Here is a 24,830-nt window from a genome sequence, read left to right as displayed (position 1 = left end):
CCAATACACAAGATTTTTATATATATTACCTGATCGCCTGTGGCATTGCTGATATGTAGTCTGTGGTCGAGAGCACAATTGTAGTGCTTCGCTGCTGACCTGCGGCACTGCTCAGGTACTCTAGATTAATCCACGTTTAAATGTTGTTTGATGAGAGAAGTTTGCAGATTGTAAATTTCTGGCAGAAGAGGCAGATGTGGCTTTGGCTTAACATCTCATTTGAAGAATGCTACCTACTCATGACTGAACAGGGGTGTCTTGCTAGATTAAGGGCGGAAATCCTGGACTCTGGCTTGGACCTACAACCTTCTAACTCTGATGTGAAATTGCTATCAACTGAGCCCAGCTGATACATGCTCCAAAGCTGTCTAAAGAGATTTTACGCACTTGTGCTAATAGTGCTATGTCAGATATTGAGGGAAGAAGAAATAGAGGACTTTGGGTTTAGATTCATTAGGTAAGAATATTGAATTTGGACTGGCGGGGTTCTTGAGTTTCAGCCACTGTTTCTAATACGCACAAGTGCTAATCCTTAGCACTTTGGTAACAATTCTCAATTTTTGCAATTACTTTTATTGCTTTTCCCGATTCAAAGAAAGCAATTTGAACTCACCACAAATCTTGTTTCCTTGTAGAGAGGCCTCGTATCACTTCTGAGCCACAGGATGTGGATGTTACTCTGGGAAACACAGTTTACTTCACCTGTCGGGCAGAGGGTAACCCTAAGCCCAACATCATCTGGTTGCACAATAAGTGAGTACCGGGGCAGAGGCAATGTGACACCAAAAGTGGAGCCATTCATAAATAGTGATTTGAAAATCATAAATCAGTTTCAGTAAAGACTGCAAAAAATTATAGTAACTACAAAGTGAGCACATGTATTGGATGAGAAATTACTTGATGTTATCATACTGTCCACTTGTGGGTCTTCCATATTGATTTCAATTTGAGTAATTTATTTTTGAACTGCAGTGACCATGCCCTTTAACTTGTAATTTAAAAGTGTTCATGTACATACAGCTTGCCAAAATCGCAAAGGCTAAGTCCCCTTTGGGTAACTCTTGCATATTTCACTGTGTCTAATCATTGCAAGAGGCATGGAAGCCACTCTTAAATCAACAGAGGAAAATATCTGTGACATGAGAGAGTAGGCAATGTCAGTAGGCAATAATTAAAATGTCAGTTGTAGGTCAGAGAAGGTTACAATAATAGATTGGCTGTAAGGAGACTAGCTATCAATCACAATAATTGGGGGGGCAGGGACAATCTGCTCTTTGTAACAAAACAGCCCAAGGTGCTTCATGAACAGGAGAGGACACTGACACCAAGCAGGAATTGGAAGACTTGGTGCAGGCGGCTAAGGCATTGTTGAAATGGTAGGTTCTGAAGAGCTTTGTCAAGCTGGGGAGGGATAAGGTGAGATGTAATGGTTTCGCAAGAGTGTTCTAGAACGCAAGGCTGTACTGACAATGATGGGGTGAAACATACAGCAAGCTGCAGTCAGAATACCAAAGAGTGCAAACTGGGACATAAGGTTTGAGAAGGTTGAAGGGATGAGGAGGGGTGGTAGGGTGGCCTAGGCATGCAAGTGGGCAATGTTACAGAAGTGGAAAAAGATGGTTTTGGCGATGGATGGGACATGAGCTTTGAAAGCACAGCTCATGGTCAAACAGGACACTGTGGTCATGCACTGTAGGGTCCACCTTGAGCCAGCAGATAGGGAGGTAGTTGGAGTCAGCTGGTTGTTTGCAGAGTTAACTTGGAGGATGTTCCAGATCATTCACAATTTCTGGCAGTAAGTAGCTGTTATCATGTAAAGATGCTAAAAAGGTGATAAATGTTGTTTTAAACACTGTTCCTACAGACCTCCTGAAGGGACTGGTGTAATGGTTAATTTGTTATGGCTATCTATTCCCAGGACATTTCCATTTTACTGAAAAGTTTTTTCAAACTATTGATACCATGTTGTCATGTTCCAATAACTAACATATCCTGTGTAGTCTTTGACTAGACAATTCCATTATTACAAATGAAACAAACTGCAATCGACAAGTAACAACAAATTTCAAGTATGTTTGTTACTATTTAGAGTTCGTAGGACAGATCAACTGATCATTTCATTTATTGATCGTTGGATCTTGCTGTGAGCACTTTGGTTGCCATGTCTGCCCAAGCCACAACCGTGACTACACTTTAATTGGATGTGATTTGCTTTGGGGCATCCTGAGAGATGTAAAGTGCGACAGAAAAATTAATTCAAAAAAGAGGCAGTGGTTGCTCAGCAACAACTTTGGCCCAATTATTTTACTCCTTGGCCTAGAAATTCAGTATAGCCACGTTTGGGGCGCTACAGCCGGGCGGCCGCTAAAGTTTGCGCCCGGCGCAACTTCGCGCCACCTTCGCCGATATTCAGTGGCATCGCCCCAAGAGGTTGCTGCTGCGCTAAAACAGGCGATGCATGACTATCATTAGGCGCTAAGCCGGCGGCCCGGGGCGAAACCCCCGAGGGTGGGCGCAGCGCAGGTGCGGCGAGCTGCTGATTGACGGCAGACACTCTGGCACCGGTGAGCTCTTAAAGGGGGAGGGTGGATTTGTTTTTTTGAAAGGCCGAGACTGGTGTATTTGTGTTTTTTGAAAGGCCGAGACTGCTCGATTTGTGTTTTGGGGGGGGGCTTCTCTCCATTAGTTTGTTATGTGGGAAGGGCACAGAGGTATCAAAGTAATAAATGTTCTTAAATCGCACTGTCCATGCTTTCTTTTGGAAGTCCTGGTTGCCCTGCTCGGCTGAGGGCTATTGGAGCGGCTACATTCATCTTGTGCCATTGGCACAAGCCATTCCCTGAGAGGGGGCCTAGAACCGACATTCAATAAGCCGCCGACGGTCAGCCCTTGCACTTTCTGCCTCCCTCCTGTGCTGGTCCTCCTCCTCCTCCTCCTCCTCCTCTGGTGGTCCTCCAATGTCTGGTGGCAGTGGCTAAGTCCTGCGGATAGCCAGGTTGTGCAGCATGCAGCACACGACCACGAAATGGGAGACTCGCTCAGGCGAGTACTGTAGGGCTCCTCCGGAACGATCCAGACAGCGGAACCGTTGCTTCAGGACGCCGATTGTTTGCTCAATGAGGTTCCTGGTTGCTTGATGGCTGTCATTGTATCCCTCTTCAGCAGGGGTGCTGGGCGCACGGAGCGGGGTCATCAGCCAGGTGCACAAAGGATAGCCTTTGTCCCCGAGAAGCCATCCTCGTGGGTGAGGCTGGGCCTGGAACATGTCTGCCACAGAAGTCTGGCGCAGGATGAAGGCATCGTGGCTGCTGTCTGGAAAGCGGGCATTGACAGCTAGGATGATCTGCCTGTGGTCACACACCAACTGCACGTTGAGCGAATGGTAGCCCTTCCGGTTGCGGTAATCCTCGGCATGCTCTAGAGGTGCCCGCAAAGCCACATGCGTGCAGTCAATGGCGCCCTGCACCATGGGGAAGCCCGCTAATGCTGCAAAGCCCATTGCACACTGTTGCTGCTTGACAAGGGCCATGGAGAAGGAGATGAACTGACGTCTCCTTCTGAAAAGGGCATTGGTCACCTGGCGGATGCAGCAATGTACGGCAAACTGGGAGATGTTGGAAATGTCCCCAGCAGCGGATTGGAAGGAGCCGGTGGCATAGAAGTTGAGAGACACCGTCACCTTCACTGCCACCGACAGAGACGTCCTGCTCCTCAGCTGTGGCTGCAGATCTCCGCGAAGCAGGTGGCAGAGCTCAGTGACCACCGCCCTTCGGAATCGCAGCCTCCGAACACACTGCTCGTCAGACATGTTCAGATATGAGAACTGCTGGCGGTATACCCTGGGTGGGTAAGGCCTCCTTAGCCGACGCCTGTTGCCCCTTCTCCCTCTGGCCATGACTGCCACTCTCTCACAGCGTCTCTGAGCCCTTCGAATGCAATGGAGAAGGCCAACGTTTGCACCCATTGCAGCCCCCATTATATGTTTCCAATCAATGCTATGGCTCTGAAGTTAAAGACAAGTGCAAAGCTGTGGCCTGAAGCCACAAGTACCTGTGCGAGTGTTGAGCCAAACCAGAAAGCTCTCTACCTTTGTCTCTCTGCAAAGATCCGTCTCTCACAAAGAAGGAGTGTTGCAAAATGGCTGCCATTTCTACTGCAGGAGGAGTGCCCTTTAATTAGTGCCCCCCGTGCCCCGCAGCAACTGGGAACCGTTCCCCTCTACCAGTCACTAGGGGCGCCAGGCGCGCAATAGGCCGGCGCCACTGAATTTCTGGTTTGGGGCGTACAAAGGGCGTTGCACGATGAAATGACGTCAGGATCTGCGCGCGCAGCTGAGCGCGCGCAAAGGCTTTGCGCCGCCGCTAAATCTTTACTGAAGTTGGGGAGAGGCGCAGATCGCGCAGCGCCCGGCCGCTAGCCGCCTAGCGCCCCACATCTCCTCCTCCTAAGGCGCTAGCGGCTGGCGCAAACAACTGAATTTCTAGGCCCTTGTCTTTTTGAGCCACATAGTTGCTTCATAAAACTGCATTCCAGAGATCAATAGTTGATTGTTTTTATGAGCCAGCAAAGAAAGAACTTGCATTTATATAGCGCCTTTCACAACCTCAGAACATCCCAAAGCACTTTACAGCTAATGAAGTACTTTCAAAGTGTGGTCACTGTTGTAATGTAGGGAAACGCAGCAGCCAATTTGCACACAGCAAGATCCCACAAACAGCAGTGAGATAAATGACCAAAAAATGTGTTTTTTGGTGGTGTTGGTTGGCTGGTTCTCCTGTTGGCCAGGGCACCAGGAGAACTCCCTGCTCATCTTTGAAAAGTACGATGAGATCTTTAAACCCACCTGAGCGAGCATTCAGGGCTTAGCACACATTTGTAAAAGAAGCCCTTATATGTCCTCTGTTGCTACTTTATCTGTTACCTTGTGCTTCTTCTGGGGATTACACAAAGTCCTCCAAGGTGCTAACACTGTACAGGTTCTTCCAATTACATAATAGCCCACTTGTTGCCTTTTTGCATTTGTGGGTGGTCTTCCTTGGTCAACAGTCCGGTAATATTTCTCCATAATCGAGTTTTCCAGAACATCCAGGGTCTGGTTGGTAAAAGAGGCTATTTGAACTCGAAGTTGCGCATTTCTTCACAATATTTCATAGATTACAACTTGATTAAGAAGCATTTTTCGTATTTATACTAGTTGAGGGTGGTTCATAGAGGAAACTATGGGCCTAGATATCTAACCATGTTCAAATCATTTATTACACTCCAATAATATTTGAGGAACTTGTTTTCTAATAGGGCTGTTGAACAGTTCATGCAGCTGTGAAACACTTCGTACACTTCGGCTGTTGGACAAAAAGGCTGAAGCAAATGCCTCAGAACAAGCAAGTGGGATACTTTGAAACATTTTTCTGCCTTTCAAAAGAAATCTGTAGCAGTAATTATTTCATTTCCCTCCTTCTCACATCTCTTGGTTAAACTCATAGGGCAGGATTTTCATTGAGCCTTGGAGGCGTGTGGGGGTTAAAATCTTGAAATCGGGGGGCACGAACCCATCCTGCCTCCATGCCAGTTTCAAAAGAGGTGGGTACCCGACCCGCGCTGGAACCCGCCTCCCCGAGGCGGGAAGAGGATTAGTGCCAATTAACAAGTGTGGGCTTCCTGAAGGCTCCAAACCACGCCAAGTTAGCGAGGCGGGCCATCGGGATGAAGGGCTTGGAGGGGTCGAGATGTCCAGTGCTCAGGTGAGTGATGGGTGCATGAGTGCAGAGGTAAGTGTGTTTGGTGTGTGTAAAGTGTTTAAAAAAGCTTTACTTACATGTGCTTACCTTTACAGCCTTCCTTTCTTCCTTCAGGTCTCGGGAGTCCCTCATCTCACCGACACAGAAAGCAGAATGGCTGCGAGCTGTCAAAATCTGCAGCATTCAGCTTTCTGTTCCGGAGAGATCTCTAAATCATCCTGAGAGGAAGGAATTAACTTAGTGTACAGATTGTCAGTGTTTGACAGCTTCAAACAGCTGTGAAACGCTGATATTTCATCTGTCAAAAGCTCTTGACAGATGAAATGTCTGTCTGTGACGTCACCTGTTGCCGGGTGGCCCTTAATTGGCCTGCTGAGCCCGCTGGGCGGGCTCAACAAGGTCAATCAAGTGAAAATCACGTGGGTTGGCCACAACTCGATGGAGGCGGGACTACAACCCCAAAAGTTGTAGTCCCGCCTCCTACACGCCTCCAGTATCAAAATCCAGCCCATAATCTCCGCTGGACTGATGTTCCAGTCATTTTATTAATAGTCTCCAGCTGTACTACGTTAAACATCTTCTACAAACGTATGAAAAGGAAGGACAGGAAAAGACCAACTGGTTCATCAGGCCTGTCCCATCCCAGCATGGTGTAACTTTCACACACCATCAGCACATTCCTCCTCCCTTCCCCACCTCCCCTCTCCCACCCCATCACAGCAATCTCCTAGGAGGGGCAAAAAAACACAGAAAAACCTGAGGCCGATTTAGGAAAAACTCTAGGAAATTACCCTTTTTAAATATTATATCAACATGGGCTTCTCGTCAGTCAATGGGAACAATCTCAAACCCAACAAGCTATTAAATATATGAAAACGTGGCTTATAGAGCACAGTCCCTATTTCTTTGAAGACTCTGAGATGCAATACTGTCAGGCCAGCTGCCTGATCCAGTTTAACATAATTAATCATAGCGAGGACTATATCCACATCTGCTTTAACTCATTCAATTCCAGCATCATCCCTATTTTGTATTGGTCACCCAGCATCATCTTTAGTAATGAAGATTGATACTAAGTAGCACTTTAAAACCTCTGCCATATATCCTGTAATTGCAATGAGAGTTCAACTAATATTTATTATTTTTCGAATTGGCAAGTTGTGGCTTGTACGAAAGCTGGACCATATTTAACTCATTGATAGCAGTAGGAATTATGTAAATGGAATATGCATGTATCAGCAATGGCATTATCCATCATTTGACATTGAATAGCCTGCAGGAATGTAAAACCTGAGGCATCTCCACAATCGCTTTTAAATAGCACAAAATGTCCACAGCAAGATCGTGAGGTGTGTGTTTGTTTTTGAGTATTTCATCCCTAATTCTTTATTTGTTTTATTAGATGAATTATTTTGGATTTGGTTAATGTACCTTTTTTCCCCCCAAGTGCCCATGCTGCATCATCATTACCTATTTGTGTCCCCTCAGTAATGAGATAGATATGAAAGATGACAATCGTGTGAACCTATTGGAAGATGGGACGCTGATGATTCAAGACATAAAGGAGTCAGACCAAGGCGCCTACCAGTGCATGGCCAAAAATGTTGCAGGAGAGGTCAAGACTAATGAAGTGATTCTCCGGTATTTTGGCACACCATGTAAGGAAGCAGAATTGCATTCTAATATTTATGCTGCTATATATTTTATTGTCTGCTCCATGGGAGCGTTTATCATAGAACTGTAGAAATTATGACCCAGAAGAAAGTTATTCATCACATCTGCCTGTGCCAGTGCTAGCTTTTCAACTGGAGTGGACTAAACCAATTTCTCTCCGCTTCCTCTGTATCCTTTCATATTTTTCCTTTGTTAAATATTCATCTAATTCCCTTTTAAACGATGATCTCTGCCTCAATAGCCTCTTAGAGCCATAAGCCTAGAAATTCGGTGGGCTGCGCCACCAGTTAGCGCCTAAAGAGGGCACTCAGTGGCTTTAGCGCCATTGGCCGCGCCTCCCGCGATATTTAGCTGGGGCGCTAATGGCAGCGTTAACCTGTTGCAATGCGCCGCCTCCGATGACGTCATCGATGTGCGCAGCACCCCGCTACCGTCCCGATCTCGATATTTGGCAGCGACCGCCTCTGTAGCGCCGTTCGCAATTGGCGCCCGGTTCACGGGGCCTTCCTGTGGCGGCAGTGGCGCAAATTAAGGTGGAGGTGCGGGGCGGCCGTTTTTTCCGGCGGCCACCTGCCAGCACCTCCGTCCCCGGCCTCCTGATCACTCCGCGGCATTGCTGGCTGTTTTCCGAGAGCCCGGCACTTCTCGGTGCCGGGCTCTTTTGCTGGCACTCGCGATCTCTGATCGCGCTGATGCAGGCCCCTCCCCCTTAAGAATGGGAGTAAGTACTGCAGCGCGCCGTGCCGCGGCGTGTGGCGCTGCGGCACGTTGCGCTGCGATATTCAGTTTCAGCGCCCTAAGAGGGACGCGGAGCGCCTCGAGCCTCGCCCCGTGTCTCTCTTGGAGCGCTCAAGCTGAATTTCCGGTGGTCGCTACTGCTCCAAATGCTGCGCTAAATCCGGCGCCCAGGCGAGCTTGGCGCCCCGTTTGCGGCTCCACCCAATTTCTCCCCCATAGAGTTATACAGCACAGAAAGAGGCCCTTCGGCCCATCGTGTCCACGCCGGCCATCAAGCCCTGTCTATTCTAATCCCATTTTCCAGCACTTGGTCCGTAGCCTTGTATGCTATGGCATTTCAAGTGCTCATCTAAATGCTTCTTGAATGTTGTGAGGGTTCCTGCCTCTACCACCCTTTCAGGCAGTGAGTTCCAGATTCCACCCACCCTCTGGGTGAAAAAGTTTTTCCTCAAATCCCCTCTAAACCCGCTGTAGCACGGCGGCCGGCAACTCCTCGGCGGGAGGCTCGGAGGTCGAACCGGTAGGAGGGGAGGCGGCCAGTGGACCAAGGGCGGGAAAAGCAGGCCCTGGAAGGCCGGGAGGCTCAGAGGTCAGACCGGGTGGAAGGAGAGCCAGGGAGAAGCAGGCCCCGGGACGTCGGTATCACGGCGGCTGAAGATTGTCGGGCAGGAGTGCGGGAAAGGCGGAGCGAGGCGAGAGCGGACCCTATTGTGATGGCGCCGATGAAGATGGCTGCCGTCCTTGCGGGCTCCGTGCGTACCAGGCAGCTAAGTGTCCTTTGCTGCTTGGTGCGCTCGGCTCGTTAAGAAAAAAGCATTTCACTGACTGGATTTCACTTGTTGTATTTGGTTATGTGACAAATAAAATTGAAATTGAAAATTGAAATTGAATTGAAACCTCCTGCCCCTTATCTTGAAACTATGCCCCCTGGTTATTGACCCCTCTACTAAGGGAAAAAGTGTATAACATTCTATATTCCAACCTTTGTGTGATTTTTTTATTTTATTTCTTCCTTTGTTATTCTAGTGATAAATCTGAGTCTATGCTTCCTTTATATTAATTAAAAGATTATGTTTTTATTGCATTTTAAACAAAACTATTATTAAATATTCATGGTATTATTTTGCAGTATAACATTTTGTTCTTTGGTTTAATAAGGGGTGGCTCATATCACTGAATGTAACATTGAGAAAGATGATGCTCATAAAATAATCTCTAAGATAGTTAAATGGCTTTTTATTTTAAGATGAGGCCATTGACTTTTTCTTCATGGATTTTTTTCTGACTCGGTTCCCCTTGAATTTTTGATTGGCTCATACTATGAAGGAATATGGGGTGCAAATCATGATTTTTAACTTTACAGTTAAATTTAATTAATGAAAACATACATTTTATAAAAGCTACTACAGAAATTTTTGACCAAGCACTTTTTCTTATGTGAATCTATTACCTAGTTAAACTTGAGAAGGTGGGTGCATATGTAAGACAAGCCCATGTAAAGCAGATTTGTTGGAGACTGAGTAACACACTCTCACAGCCAGTCAGACAGGGTGAAAGTCTTCTCTCTCCTAGTTTAACGGGGGGAAATTTTAACGTGACCTGCCTGGCGGGAAGCTGACTGGATTCAGTTCTAAACATTTGTTTTGATGTATTGCCCTGTACCCATTTGTTTTATTGGCATTTTTGTACAAGGCAATATTTTGTGCCTAAAAGCAAAGAATATGTGCCCCAAATTATCAGTTGCTTCACAGTTACTATTCTACCATGATATTCCCCCATAAATCACCTTTTTTATGTATAATCTTCAATACCTGTGTGTTTAAATGTTAGTGAACCAAGTGTGAAATTTGAGCTGTGCAGCAGATATGTATTGTAGCAGAATTTCAATAGAATGTATACATAATGGGGGAGAAATTGGGCGAGTAGCGCCACTTGTTAGCGCCTAAAGAGGCAGGCAGTGGCTGTAGCGCCACTGCTTGCGCCTCCCGCGATATTGAGTTGGAGCGATAATGGTGGCATTAGCCTTTTGCGCTGCGCCGCCACCGATGACGTCATCGGTGTGCGCAGCGCCCCATTCGCGCCCCGTTCACGATATTTGGTTGCGAACGCCTCAGTTGCGCCGTTCGCTACCCGCGCCCGGTTCACGGGGCCTTACTGTGCCGGCAGCGGCGCAAGTTAAGGTGGAGGTGCGGGGCGGCCGCCTGCCAGCACCTCCGTCCCCGGCCTCCTGACCCCCCCCCCCCCCCCCCCCCACCGCCGGCTGTTTCCCGAGAGCCCAGCACTTCTCCTCGGTGCCGGGCTCTTTTGCCGGCATTCGCGATCGGGGATCGCGCTATTGCAGGCCCCTCCCCCTTAACAATGGGAGGAAGGCCTGCAGTACCGCAGCGTGCCGCGCTGCAATATTCCGTTTCAGCGCCCTAAGAGGGACGCGGAGCGCCTCGAGCCTCGCCCCGTTATCCTCTAGGGGCAATGAAACTGAATATCGGACGATCGCTGAAGACTCGAACGCTGCGCTAAATCCTGCGCTCAGGCGAACTTGGCGCCAGTTTGGCACCTCAACCCAATTTCTAGGCCAATATATTGTATCTTAAAAGTGGAGGTGGGTCAAAACATTCCATTTCAAAATGCATTGAAAACTCTCATTTAAAAAATGGTCCTTTGGAAAGTTTCATTATAGAAGTGTCCACATCTACCTGCAATAACTGTTCTGCCTGTCAGTGGTGTTATGATGAGGGTTTCTCAATTTTAAGCATTGCTAACATTCATGACACCTTGAACAATCCTGGAGAAATCAATGCCTGTTCAAAAATGGAAAAACTCTTGACGGTACAGATAGATATCAGTGTTTTCAAAAAAAAAATCAGGGCCTCTTCAAGCTTGAATAATCACAACCTCTCCATTGCTTGAAAAATCGGGCCTATTAAAGGTAATAACATTCTGTGTCATTTTTAAAGTATCAGAACTTATTCAGTAGTAGAAAATCTCCAAGCGGCCTCATTCATTTTTTCGGTAAATCGGGGTATCTCCCTCACACGCTGAGATATTTTTCCAACATCCACCACCCCACTGAAATATTTTCCCCCATTCCTGCTTATTTTCTCCTTCCTTCCTGCTTCTCGTCCTTTCCCCCCCTCCTTCCCCTACCACCTCCTCCTTCCCCTCTTCCTCTGCATCAATCCAATTATCTAACCCTACTCTACCTGAAGACAGCATTTGGTCTTGATAACCCAATGTGCGATAGGCAATGTCACATAGATCGACAGTTTACTTCAAAATATTTGCAGAGGTTGGGCGCAGTTCCATCAATTTAATGACTTGTCTGATGTAGGAAATTGTTACTTTTCACAATATAATGGATGCTGTCTGGATGGTTGGTATATAACATTAACCCACACTTTAAGGTAAAATATTTAAAAGGTCCTACTTGTATTTTTCCAGCAAAACCCACTTTTGTGATTCAGCCTCAAAACACGGAGGTATTGGTAGGGGAAAGCGTCACACTTGAATGCGGTGTCTCGGGACATCCTCAACCTCGCATCATCTGGACTAAGGGTAACAACAACCCGATTCCTGATGACTTCAGGTATACCATCACTTCTTCTGGTGGACTTTTCATGCAGAACGTCACCTTCGAGGATCAGGGGCAGTACAACTGTAATGCGAGCAACACTGAAGGTTCCATTCAGGCTGTGGCCCACATCATTGTACAAGGTACGCAATAAGCTGTTACTAGTTTCCAGTTATTGTTATTAATATTAAAAGTGCAATCCACTGGTTTTAATGAAGGATAACGGCAAATGTAATTAATGAAGGAATACATTTTATAAAAGCTGTGTCAGAAACTTTTAATAAAGCTCATTTTCTGTATTAATTTATTACCTAGTTAAACTTCAGAAGAGTGATGCATTTTTAAAGCATATCTGGCACAAACACTCGAGTTGTCAAGTATTAATTAAAAAAACTCTTGACAAATGAAAGACTGGATGAGGTAAAGCACTAAAGGCTGGAAATTACTGTGCGATATTAGTGTATAAACATAACATGACATTCTTCTGTGCGCTACACGGGCGCTAACTCATTTATTTAAAGGGATTAACAAGTCCATTAAATTCTGGACAATAAGAAGTCATATGCAGTAAGTTCATTTGCCAATCTTGTCAACAGTAATATTTTATAACCCTGGATTTTTCAATCAGCATAAAAATAAGTTATTGGAAAAATCTAGGCTACATTAGCTATACATAACAGTAATAGACTTCAGTTCTAATTTAAATTTCAGCTGAAGTGATTGATAAAAGGATTAGCACAGGATATGAAAACAATTATTTAACTTATATGAATATATTTGAATTTGAACTTAGTTTATTGTTTTCCATTGACTCAAAAATGTTTTTTTTTTTAATGTAGTTAAATATGCCATGTTATTGCTGTTTGATTTATTTTCCGTGCAGAAGAGACGCTTCAACAAGACTTGCCTTGCCAGTTTTCAGTCGCTCGAGCCTATGTGAAAAACTTACTAATTTGCAGCATTTATATTATAGCTTTGGCAGTGCTGCAATATAAATGAATCATTGGATTCAAACATATAGCCCATTATTCTCTAACCTGAGCATATATTTGGGAAAAGCTGAGGAGCACTTGCTCTCCCATTTGTAATTTCAGAGGGGTAATGCACCTCTAAACTGAATAAACTTGACTCATCCTGACACCTGATAATTGGATTTCTCAGACTCATTGCCCCTCCCAGGTTACCTGTGGGTAGTGAGGAGTTGGGCTGGGGCTCCACTAACCATGTATTTTCTTTTTTTGATCTTTTGTATTCCTGCCTCTTTTTGTTCTTTTGGTGACTGTTCATTGTTGACTTTCAATGAGCAGTTAGGGGCTCAATTGGTGGATTTAGAGTGCAGTCTAACCATAGCAAATCCAGGCCACTTATTAGCATAGGAGAGGAGGGGGATGCACAATTTTGCACGGTGAATCTTGCAGAGAGGGAGACAAGAAAGAAAGAGTGCAAGAGAGATGGTGCCGACTTCCTCTTTTTGAGAATCATGCTCGTGTCCAAAGCTGTTAGCAAGTTATGCCAAAGCACCCACCTTCAAGTAATCCCCATGACCTCGCAAAGCATTGAGTCCTTATTTTTTCTGTAGCTGGTAGCTGCCAAAATAGTTTTTGACTGATGGATTTTTGCTGAATTTGGGATAGCAAAGCAGTCTAGGGCCACAGCACACGTTGGCTTGTTGCTCCTAATGTGTGGTACTCCATTGCTCATACAACTGCTCATTAGTCTACTAATTATAAATTCTGGTGGCAATTCTTGGTTGAACTGCAGTAGGAATAGCTTATTAGTGTGCTGTGTGTCCAAAACACAAATGCACTGCAGGTTTGGTTAAATAAATCACTCCAGTATTCATCTTACATTGGGAAGTAATAAATGTGAAACCTTTTATTCATCATTAGTTTCAGCAGTCTGCATTATCTTATTGGGGTGCATCTCTCCTTGGGTGGGACTTCCTGTTGTGGCCTTCTTCAAATTTGTTCATGGGATGTGGGCATCGCTGCCAAGGCCAGCATTTATTGCCCATCCCTAGTTGCCTTGAGAAGGAGGTGGTGAGCCGCCTTCTTGAACCGCTGCAGTCCTTGTGGTGAAGGTACTCCCACAGTGCTTTTAGGGAGTGAGTTCCAGGATTTTGACCCAGCGACAATGAAGGAACGGCGATATATTTCCAAGTCAGGATGATGTGTAACTTAGAGGGGAAATTGAAGGTGATGGTGTTCCCATGCGCCTGCTGTCCTTGTCCTTCTAGATGGTAGAAGTCGTGATTTGGGAGGTGCTGCCGAAGAAGCCTTGGCGAGTTGCTGCAGTACATCCTGTAGATGGCACACACTGCAGCCACGGTGTGCCGGTGGAGGAGAGAGTGATTGTTTAAAGTGGTGGGTGAGGTGCCAATCAAGCGAACTGCTTTGTCCTGGATGGTGTCGAGCTTCTTGAGTGTTGTTGGAGCTGCACTCCTCCAGGCAAGTGGAGAGTATTCCATCACACTCCTGACTTGTGCCTTATTGATGGTAGAAAGGCTTTGGGGAGTCAGGAGGTGAGACACTCACCGCAGAATACCCAGCCTCTGACCTGCTCTTGTTGCCACAGTATTTATGTGGCTGGTCCAGTTAAGTTTCTGGTCAATGGTTACCCCCCATGATGTTGATGGTGGGGGATTCGGCGATGGTAATGTCGTTGAATGTCATGGGGCGGTGGTTAGACTCTCTTGTTGGAGATAGTCATTGCCTGGCACTTGTGTGGTGCGAATATTACTTGCGAATATTACTTGCCACTTATCAGCCCAAGCCTGAATGTTGTCCAGGTCTTGCTGCATGTGGGCATGGACTGCTTCAATATCTGAGGAGTTGGAATGGAACTGAACACTGTGTAATCATCAGCAAACATCCCCTCTTCTGAACTTATGGTGAAGCAGCTGAAGATGATTGGGCCTAGGACACTGCCCTGAGGAACTCCTGCAGCAATGTTCTGGGGCTGAGTTGATTGACCTCCAGCAACCACAACTATCTTCCTTTGTGCTAGGTATGACTCCAGCCAGCGGAAAGATTTCCCACTGATTCCCATTGACTTTAATTTTACTAGGGCCGCTTGATACCACACTTGGTCATATGCTGCCTTGATGTCAAGGGCAGTCACTCACACCTCACCTCTGGAATTCAGCTCTTTTGTCCATGTTTGGACTAAAGCTGTAATGAGGTCTGGAGCCAAGTCGTCCTGGCGGAACCCAAACAGAACATCGGTGAGAAGGCTGTTGGTGAATAAGTGCTGCTTGATAGCTTGACAACACCTTCCATCACTTTGCTGATGATTGAGAGTAGACTGATGGGGCGGTAATTGGCCGGATTGGATTTTTCCTGCTTTCTGTGGACAGGACATACCTGGGCAGTTTTCCACCTTGAGATATTTTGCATAAGGAAGTCGGGCTCACCAGCTGCTTCCAGGAAGTCGCACTATCCCGGGGTTGTGGAGGATGAAGGCTTGATACAGCAGACCTCAGAGACTCACCATAGCAAGAGAAAGAAGCGGCTTCTGATCAAGTTTTTTTTTCTGGGGCCATGCTCTGAGTGAGCTTGTATAGGCCCCTCTTCCATTGAATCACCAACGTCCTCTTCAGTGACCTTAGAACGCTGGATGCTGAGGCTTACCAAGTGGCCCCTTCTAATGATCTTGCACTATCCACCCCAGAGCCACCAAAACAAAATGGTGGGAGGGGGCCAGAAAAACCAGGCTAGCATATCTGCTGTTTGTGACATGAGGTATCCCAGAGGATTTAAATCTGCGACGTAGATATACCTGTGTTTATTGCTATTAATTTGAGTGCTTCTAGATTTTCCCTATTTGCTTTCTTAGAACCTTATGACAACAAGAGCAGTTCATATGAAGCAGCAGAAAGTTCTGTAAATGGGCGAGGCTTTACATTATCAAGGGCCTTAGCACCGTTCCTGGCAAATCAAACCCTAACTACAATGGGCCAGAAATTCAGGTCGGAGGCTTCGCACGGGTGCAAGCCCCCAACCTGCACTTACCTAGCGCGCCGGTCATTGTGCTGTGGGCCCGCGTGGGATTCCGTTCCTGGGCCTGCTCCAACTTCCGGCGCGCAGTGTTCGCGTATCCCACGGGCGCAGTTAGTTCGAAGCGTCCCCTAGGATCACGTGGGTCATGGAGAGCCAATCGTAGCAGGGAATCTCTATTCATAGATTTGACAGGAAGAGTTCAGCCCCAAAACATAACTAAAACTTCAAATAAAAAAATTTTTTAAATCACATTTTTAAAATAACTATTTTAAACAATAATTTAAATTTTTGAGAAAAGTAATTACAGTTTTTAACGGGGCTAAAAATAAACTTACCTTTCTTTAAAGTATTTAAAAATAATAAACCTGTGGAAAAAATGTTTTAATTTTACTTAAATCATCACTTACCTTGTTAAAAGCAGGCCTTGCGACTGCTTTTTAAAAGCGTAGCTGCTGGAGACTTGCCCTCCCGGAGAAACCTGTTAAAAAAAAAACAAAAAAAAACGGAAGTTCCAGGCGTACGCGCTGCCTCTCCGGCGCACACGTTCGACCTGTGAACCCCTTCTTTCAAGGGAACGGAAGTTCCGGTTTCCCGCGCACGCGCAGTGCATGCACGAAACCGGCACTTTTGTTGGCCCTACGCGTGAGTACCCAGCGCGTACTCACCCGTGGGGACCCGAATTTCAGGCCCATTGGTGTATATGATTTTTCATACGCAAAGCAATACTAATATTTAATTTTTGTGGTTTTCTGTTTAAATCCAGTTCCAGCTGACATAATAAGCACTTTGTACAGCTAACCTTACTGTGATGTAATAAAAAGGGCATGCTGATGAGATGAGGATTACATTCCAAAGATTTGAAACTTATCTCTTCAAATATTAGTGTATGAATGCTTAACAAAATTCCTTTCTCTGCTATATAATGGAGGTATTAATCTGTTTATTTTGAAAATGTCAGGAGAACGTGTTAATATGCTAGTATCACACAGAATAATTTCAGGGCCAAATAATTCTGATGATGTAGTCGTAAGCCACAGTTTATTTTTCGTTAAGATGTAAGTTCATCTTGTGACATCAAAGTTGTTTTTCCAGGTTTTGAAACAAAGTGTGTGTCATGTTAACATGCTGGCTTGTGGCTGTGAAACCAGCAATAAAACAGTGCAATAGTACCAGTAACACAAGGATGACCTCGTTATTGCACGCAACTAAATTCAGGTCTATTAGCCAAAATTATTTCCTAAAACTAAGGGGGAAAAATTGAGTCGCGCCCCCTTTGGGGCGCTAACTTTGCTGGGGCGAAAGAATTAGTGCCCCCGCGGCCGAAATTGAGTGGTAGCGCCCCAAGAGGGAAGTGGGGCGCTACTGGAAGCGCCCTGCCTCCCACTTGGGGCGCTGCGAGGGAATATCGTGGCGCTACGTGCCGCGGTATGGCAGGCATTCCTCCCCTTCTTAAAGGGGAGGGGCCTTGCGCAGCACGACCCGGGGCCCAGCTGGGCTACTGGGATCGGAGTTCCGGCAAGAGAAGTGCCGGGCTCATGGAGCACAGCCGGCACTTCGCAGGGGCGGGAGGGAGAGGTGCTCAGGAGGCCACGGACGGCAGCGGAGGCAGGTGCTGGCAGGCAGCCAGCAACAAAAATGGCCGCCTTTAAATAGCGCCGCCCTGGCCACAGGTAGGCTTCCCTGACCCCGTCAGACATAGCGTCAGGCGGTAAGTCAAGGGGTGCTACCAAAGATCGTGGTTGGGGCGCAAGTGGGGCGCTGCGCACGGCGATGACATCATCGCCGGCAGCGCAGCGCCATGGGGCACTAACGGTTACCGCCGCCGCTAACCTCCTGCTGAATTTCACAGGAGGCGTTGGTGGCGTCGTGCCCGGGCGCTAGTTGCTTTTCGCTCACGGGAGGTGCAAAGCAACCGAATTTTTCCCCCTAAAACTGGTTTCTAACATCAGCTAAAACTTGCTTCATTCAATTATTTTCCTAATTTCAAACAAAATTTTAAAATACTTGTGCGGCTACAAGTGACGGATATTTCAAGGGCAACATGTCATGATGGAATTAACTGGCTGAGCCTCCGTCCTGCTCCCCCACTGTTATACATAGTTTGGTCTGTTATGTCTGACATTGGTGCTAGGTACTCGATTGCCTTGGCCTGAGCACATGGAGTTTGATAGTGCTGTTATCATTGTATTGTGTATAGGTATTTGCTTTTGCCTGGAGGTGTGTGTGTGTGGCAGCCATTAAAAAAGCAACATGAACTGAACTCTGCTTACGGTCTCTGGATTATCTTTGCAAACGCAACATGGTCTCTTTGGAACATCTTTATGTAAACAACATGGACTGGAATTTCCGGGAAAGTTTCAGGGTAACTACGGTGTAAGAGTGGACTTGCACCCTTTTACTCCAAGGAAATTCGCACGTAACCAAATTAGAACGGTTTTACGTTGAAACTTTGCTAGGCGTGAATTTCCTCGGTTTACTTGCACCACTTCTGAGATACGTCTGCCAAAACCATCTGCCGCTCATTTACATAGCTCTGCCTTCGTGCATAAGACCAGCTTGTGCGGGTTTCCTGGATTTACACGAATAATGTGCTGCCGTAAGTTTATGCCTAAACTTTTAGGCATTGCACAACTTACAGTCAACTGATATAACTCACATTTCTACAGTTCAAAGCTGATTTTCTTCGCGATTTTTAAAAAAGAAATCCATTCTGAGACCCGTTCTCAGCCTCCGTGCACCTGAAATTTGTTGGACCCCGCCCCACCCCTCCCCACCCCTCCCCACACGTTCAGAAGCATTAAGCAGCTGGAATGGCCTTCTCAATGGTCTTATGTCTGTTCAGCATAATAATGGAAAAGGAGCAGCAGAGGTAAGAGGCCCTAAGAATGAGGAGCAGAGCACAGCAGCCCAGTATATCGCCCCCTTTTGGTGGAATAGGCAAATGATCCCTGCAGGAAATTTGGGCATAAGTTCTTATCGGCAAGATCGGTGCAGAAGCCGGTGTAATTTTCAGCATAATTTCTCCATAAGTGTGATCCAGGAAATTCCAGCTCCATATTGTGCACTTCCTGTGATTATGGTCATAGTAACATCGGCCGTGATTTTGCTGACCACAAATTTGCTGTCAAAAGCTCTTGACAAATGAAACGTCACTCGCTGACGTCACCTGTAACCGGCTTTCACTTAATTGGCCTGCTAAGCCTGCTGGGCGGGCTTAACAAGGTCAATCAAAGGAAAATAGTGTGGGTTGGCCACAAGTCGATGGAGGCGGGACTAAAACCCAACAAGTGGGAGTCCCGCCTCCAAAAGCTCCCCGTTGGCAAAATCCAGCCCTTTAAAGTATTTGTTTAATTTCTCAGCCATTTCCTTATTCCCCATTATAATTTCTCCTGTCTCAGTCTGTAAGGGACCCACATTTACTTTTGCTAATCTTTTCCTTTTACATATCTATAGAAGCTTTTACAGTCTGTTTTTATGCCTCTCGCTAGTTTACTCTCATATTCTATTTTCCCTTTCTTTATCAATTTCTTGATCCTCCTTTGCCGAATTCTATAATCCTCCCAATCCTCAGGCTTACTGCTCTTTTTGGCAACATTATAAGCCTCTTCCTTTGATCTAATACTATCTTTAACTTCTTGTTCGCCATGGTTGGACCACTTTTCCTGTGGGGTTTTTGTGCCTTAAAGGAATGTATATTTGTTGTAAATTATGTATTGGCGGCAGGTTCACGGTGGGGTCCTGACCCGCTGGGGGAAGAAAACACTTTCGCACCCAACCCGCCACCAATCGCGCCCACTGACCCCCTGGAAAATTCCAGCCCTTGTAACATTTTAGGCAGGAGAAGATCTTTGGTCCATCTTGCCCACCTGTCCACACACCGTATTCCCTTGGTGCATTTCTAATAACCCTAAATCCCATTTGTTGACGAGAATGTTCTGTGTTCTGTGTTAACCTGTCTAATTCCTCCTCGAGACCCATTAAGGTTTCTTGTATTTAATTTGCACCTTGTGTTTAAATTCTATAAACGACAGAAAAGCTTACTTGGATCTCATTTGTCCAAAACTTTCATAATTTTAAACACTTTCATCATATCCCCTCTCCGTCTTCGTTTTTCAAGAGGGAACGGACCCAGTGTAGTCACTCTTTCCTCATATGTCATTCCCTTAAGTTATGGGATGTGGCATGTAGCCCTTCTCTGTACACCTTCCAATAACTGAATATCTTTTCCGAAATAGGCAGAATAAAACTGCACGCAGTACTCCAGATGTGGTCTCGCCTGAGCCAAAAACTGTTTTAAATTGACCTCCCTGGATTTATATATTATACCCCTTGCTGTGATTCCGCATCCTGGTTCACATCATGCTGGGGACCAACACTCAAAGCAACCTGGAGCAGTGTGTTAAAATTACCAGGGCTTAGTCCAGTGAAGGGGGCGAAAGGAGAATGATCAAAACGGAAAGCCTGGGGCTCTATTGTGTTACCCCACATCTACATTATCGCACCAGGAGACTTGGGAAAGGGGAGATCGAAAATTCATGTCCGGATCTGCAAGGATTTACTCTATTTCTGCTGACGGTTAGATGATCCGGAAGTGAGCAGATATGAAATGAGAAGAATAATAGTGGAAAAATGGGGTGTATATAATCCCTTGTAGTTAAGAGAATTGTATGGGGATAAATATAGTGTTCATGCTAGAATATCAAGAGGGGAAATATTCAGCAGAATAAAGCAGTAATGCTTCTGGCTAAGGTTAAATGTGCAGTGAACAGAAATTTCTCCAGATGTAGCAAGACACCTTTACTGAGAAATCGTCTGGTACGTTCTAACTGAGTGTACACAGTATGTGACCCTGGAGTGTTTATTACTTTTAGATTTGGAAGAAACATTTAAGGCCCAGCATGGTATTAATGTTCATTTACGATGTTTCCATGATCTGTAGAATAGTCCAGCCTGTTTCCATAGTGAGGACATCCTTCTGATATTGCTCATGGCAAAGTTGAATATCTGGACATTGAACAAACATGCTGGCTAGAAAATACTCAACTGGGATTTTTTGGTTGCATTACCCTCCATAAACAGGTACAATTGGAGTGTAGCAGCATGTAAAAATGGACAAATCCATTACATTTAACCATATTTCCAGTTGGTGAAAGGAAGCTCCAGCCAGAAGAGGTAGACGCTTCATCACAGTATTAAAATTAATATTCATGCTGTTTCCAGCATTTACACAAGGTCTGGACTCAGTTATGTGTAATACCTTGTACAATGGGCCTGCAGGATGACTGGGCAGCTGTTCAATGCAGAAGGGAAATTTTAACGGGCCAGTGAAAGTCAAAGTAATGTTTTTGAATCTTCCCCCTTATCTTTGCCCAATAAGTTAATCCTAAGGTTTTGTGCCATGGGGCGTGGTCTTGCCATATTTTGGTTAAGACCTAGAAATGTGGTCAGTGGGTGCAGTCAAAGGCTATCCTGGCAAAGCCACATGTATGCTTGCCCTGCTTCTCTCTGGTGATGGGGAAGGAAATGTCTCCTACTGCAGAGAGCCTCTGTGACCTCCCGGATGCAGCAATGGATGGCGAACTGCGAGATGTTAGCTATGTCTCCTGTTGCAGACTGGAAGGATCCGCTGGCGAAGAAATTGAGGGCGATGGTGACCTTGACTGCTACTGTGCGAGCCGTGGTCACCCTGGTCTGAGGCTGGAGTTCTGGTTGCAGGAGGTGGCAGAGTTCTGTGACCACCTCCTTGGTGAAGTGCTCCTCACTTAATTGGAGATAGGAGAAGTGCTCTCGGAATACACTCGGAGGGTAAGGCCTCCTGTTGAGAGCCCTGATGGCCCTCCTCCTCCCTCTGGGCAGATGATCCAATCTTTCTCGCTGCCTCCGCTCCCTCCACCGTAGATCCTGGAGGGCGAGGTCGACTGCCAGTACAGCCCCCATTAATGTACCCAAGTGTAGCAGTTTGAATTTTTCAAGAATAACTGTAAACTACTTCTTAGTTGCCACAATATTCCTCATACAAAATAACCTTGAAATTACTGAATTAAACTATTGCACGATGTGAAACTGACAAGAAAGCACTAAACCTCAACTAACGTGACAGCTGTGAGTTATTACTCATGAACCTTTTAAATAACTTCCCTGGAGCCGTCTTCCTGCTGCTTCACGCTAGCTCTCCCTGTCGTTGTTTAGCGACAATCAATTTCACAAATCGGGTGCTCAGTGAACGTTGCACACTCACTGACGATCACGATGGCAATGAGGCTCCTGGCGATAACTGTTAGTGGCAGCACTGCGGGGGAGGGGCATGCAGCGTTGGATTCGCTTCACCCCGGCGATAATGCTCTAGCACTGGCGCTAAAGAGAGGCTCGACGGTACCGAATTTTTCTCCCCTGGATTCTTACTAACTATAGTTAAATATAGTAACTTTCTAAATTTGATTAGATGCAACTTAATAGTTTGGCAAAATAAAATATCAAAAGAATGTAATGTTTTGTTCTCCTGGCAGTCTTCTGCCCTCTCTTTAATGTTTAACTGTGGTTTGTTTTACTTTTTATTTCTCCAGATGGTCCTAAATTCTCTCTGATTCCCAGCAATCAGGTTGTAGTGGAAGGAACTGCTGTGGAATTTTACTGCCTTGCAGAGGGAACCCCAGCTCCAGTAATTGCCTGGACTAAAGCAGGTCTCAACCATGTTTTATTTTAAGTGCTGCAGATATTGATTCTTGAATTTAACTTATTCTACCTTCACATAGAAAATCTAAGACAGAGTTGACCGGTGAAATACATAACATAAGTTGTTACAAATTATTAATCCTGTCAAATAACAATACAGTAGAGATACCAGACTGCCTCATATAGATTGGATGGTAAAACAATGTCAGAATGGCCTGCCTTTTTTTTTATTCGTCATGGGATGTGGGCATCGCTGGCAAGGCCAGCATTTATTGCCCATCCCCAATTGCCCATGAGAAGGTGGTGGTGGTGAGCTGCCGTCTGTCTTCTTTGTACCGGTTTGGTACAACGGAGGCCGTTTCAGAGGGCAGTTAAGAGTCAACCGCATTGCTGCGGGTCTGGAGTCACATATAGGCCAGACCGGGTAAGGACGGCAGGTTTCCTTCCCTAAAGGGCATTAGTGAACCAGATGGGTTTTAATGACGATCCGGTAGTTTCATGGTCACCATTACTGATACTAGCTTTTTATTCTAGATTTATTTAATTAACTAATTTAAATTCCCCAGCTGCGGTGGTGGGATTTGAACTCACGTCGCCAGATCATTAGTTCAGGCCTCTGGATTATTAGTCCAGTAACATAACCACTATGCTACCGTACCCCTATATAATGGGTCCTATTTATTTCAAAGAAGTGGTTCTCAATATTTTGTTACATGGGGAACTCCCCTGCAAGCAAAAGAAAGAAAGTAAGAAAAGAAGAAAAAAATGCTAAAAGGGGGAACTGGATGGCACACTGGTGTTTTACCTCTAGGGAAAAAGTCTCCTATGCTTGCTGTCCTCCATGAAATGAATTTGTGCAGCCTTATTCTTATTCCTGGTCAGTGTGGGCCTAGAAGGAAGGGAAGATGTGCTCTGGTCCCTTGTGAGGCCGGGTTGACATGGGGCCAAGTGTGAGGATAACTAGGAGCAGGACTATAGGGGTCCACGCCTGCGAAGAAGGATGATGCAGGAGCATCGCTGGTATCTGCAACATCTGAGGACAATCAACTGCCAGATGATGCTAGTCGACGGCGGTTTGGCCACAATTGGGGATACTGGACAACCTATACCAGGAGTTAGCGCCAGGAGCTCCTTTGATTGTGGAGGCTTCCACAGCCATCCTGCAACTGACACCCCCCAATGCAGCGCCTCCCACTGCAACGACAGGCGTGGTCCTGAAGGTCGATCACCTGTTGTGTAGCACACAGGGAGTCGAGAACAAGTGTAGTCTGCGGGGTTAATGAAGTAGGATGCCCTGCGGAAGAGGGCATCTGCCACCTGTTGAATGGCTGACCGTACAGAGCTCTACAGTTCCTGGCTGGAAGGAACCAGAGCTGTAGAAATTGAGAGCCGTCATCACCTTCATTCGCACTGACAAGGCCGTGCAGGAGATAGACCGTGGCTTCACAGCTTCTTGGATCATCTCACCGGGATGGCCAATTTCTTCCTTGGTGAATAATTGGACCAGGGTGCATAGACATAATTTAGTCCCCATTTTAAAGTCAGGCCCTTATTTTTATCTTTCTATTGCTAGTTGATCTCCTGTGACCCTTGCACATGGCGAGTCGGAACCATTAGTGGGAGGGTGTAATTGCAGCATGACAAGTTCATGTTGTCAGTTTCCATTATGAATGTGGAAATAGGAATTTATAATAGAAAAAGTTGGCAAGATGCATATCAGATGTATGATTTGTAATGTATTGAAAACAAATTAGCCTTATTTAAGAAGTATTTTCTTTGAGCTAAGAATTTGGAGATAACTAGTTATCATGCAGTTCTGATATATTTGTGACAATCACTCAGTTTGCACTGAATAGAGGAGACCTTGGCTCCCTTCCCATCGCTATGTTAATTATTGAATTTCTTTACAGTGTAGCATTACGTGGAAAAAAGATACATACTAAAGGATTCTATTTACAAGTAAACTGCTTTAAAGTTAGCTATCTTCTAAGTAGAGGTGTATTCCTGAGTCGCCTCCCTTGAAAGCTCTAATTTGTTTCCATTCGCTCCTTTTGTTGGTTCCTTGCAGGGGTATGGTTTCAAGAGTGCTGGTCACCCTCCAGTCCGCTCCTCTTATGGCCATTCTTCAGGCATGAATCTATACAGCTGGTTGTCAGAATATTTGGCCATAGAGGACATCACAGCCAAGTTCAATCCTGCCTACTTGATGTCTACGCACTTCTGGCAGATGTTGCTGGACAGCGCTCAGTGCAGGGAACTCCTTAATCCAAGTGCAGTGGGAATAATTGTAGTGCTGGTAAATGCAACCCAGCTTGAGCTCAGCTACCTTAGCACAAACCAAACATCAAACCTGGTAGCATCCTGGTCTGATGGCTGAGCTATTCATTGTCTTAACCTGTTCAGCCATCGTGAAAATCCAACTGGTTAATACCTCTTGGCTTT

General features: G+C 45.8%; 1 protein-coding gene across 2 annotated transcripts in view; it reads left to right on the top strand.

Moving 5' to 3' along the window:
- Nucleotides 1–24,830, top strand: part of LOC147108726 (peroxidasin homolog) — a 287,308-nt gene that overhangs the window by 199,722 nt on the left and 62,756 nt on the right. For both annotated transcript variants that reach the window (XM_086005483.1, XM_086005485.1), the window contains exons 8-11: nucleotides 636–753; nucleotides 7,227–7,396; nucleotides 11,589–11,861; nucleotides 22,280–22,396. In XM_086005483.1, coding sequence (XP_085861609.1) covers nucleotides 636–753; nucleotides 7,227–7,396; nucleotides 11,589–11,861; nucleotides 22,280–22,396 — 678 coding nt within the window. The remainder of the gene's footprint in view (nucleotides 1–635; nucleotides 754–7,226; nucleotides 7,397–11,588; nucleotides 11,862–22,279; nucleotides 22,397–24,830) is intronic.

Source organism: Somniosus microcephalus, chromosome 13 (genome assembly GCF_052327205.1).
Source record: "Somniosus microcephalus isolate GS21.2 chromosome 13, FLI_Smic_1.0, whole genome shotgun sequence".
NCBI lineage: Eukaryota > Metazoa > Chordata > Chondrichthyes > Squaliformes > Somniosidae > Somniosus > Somniosus microcephalus.
Note: the sequence above shows the minus strand (reverse complement) of the source record. Positions and strands in the feature narration are given on the sequence as shown.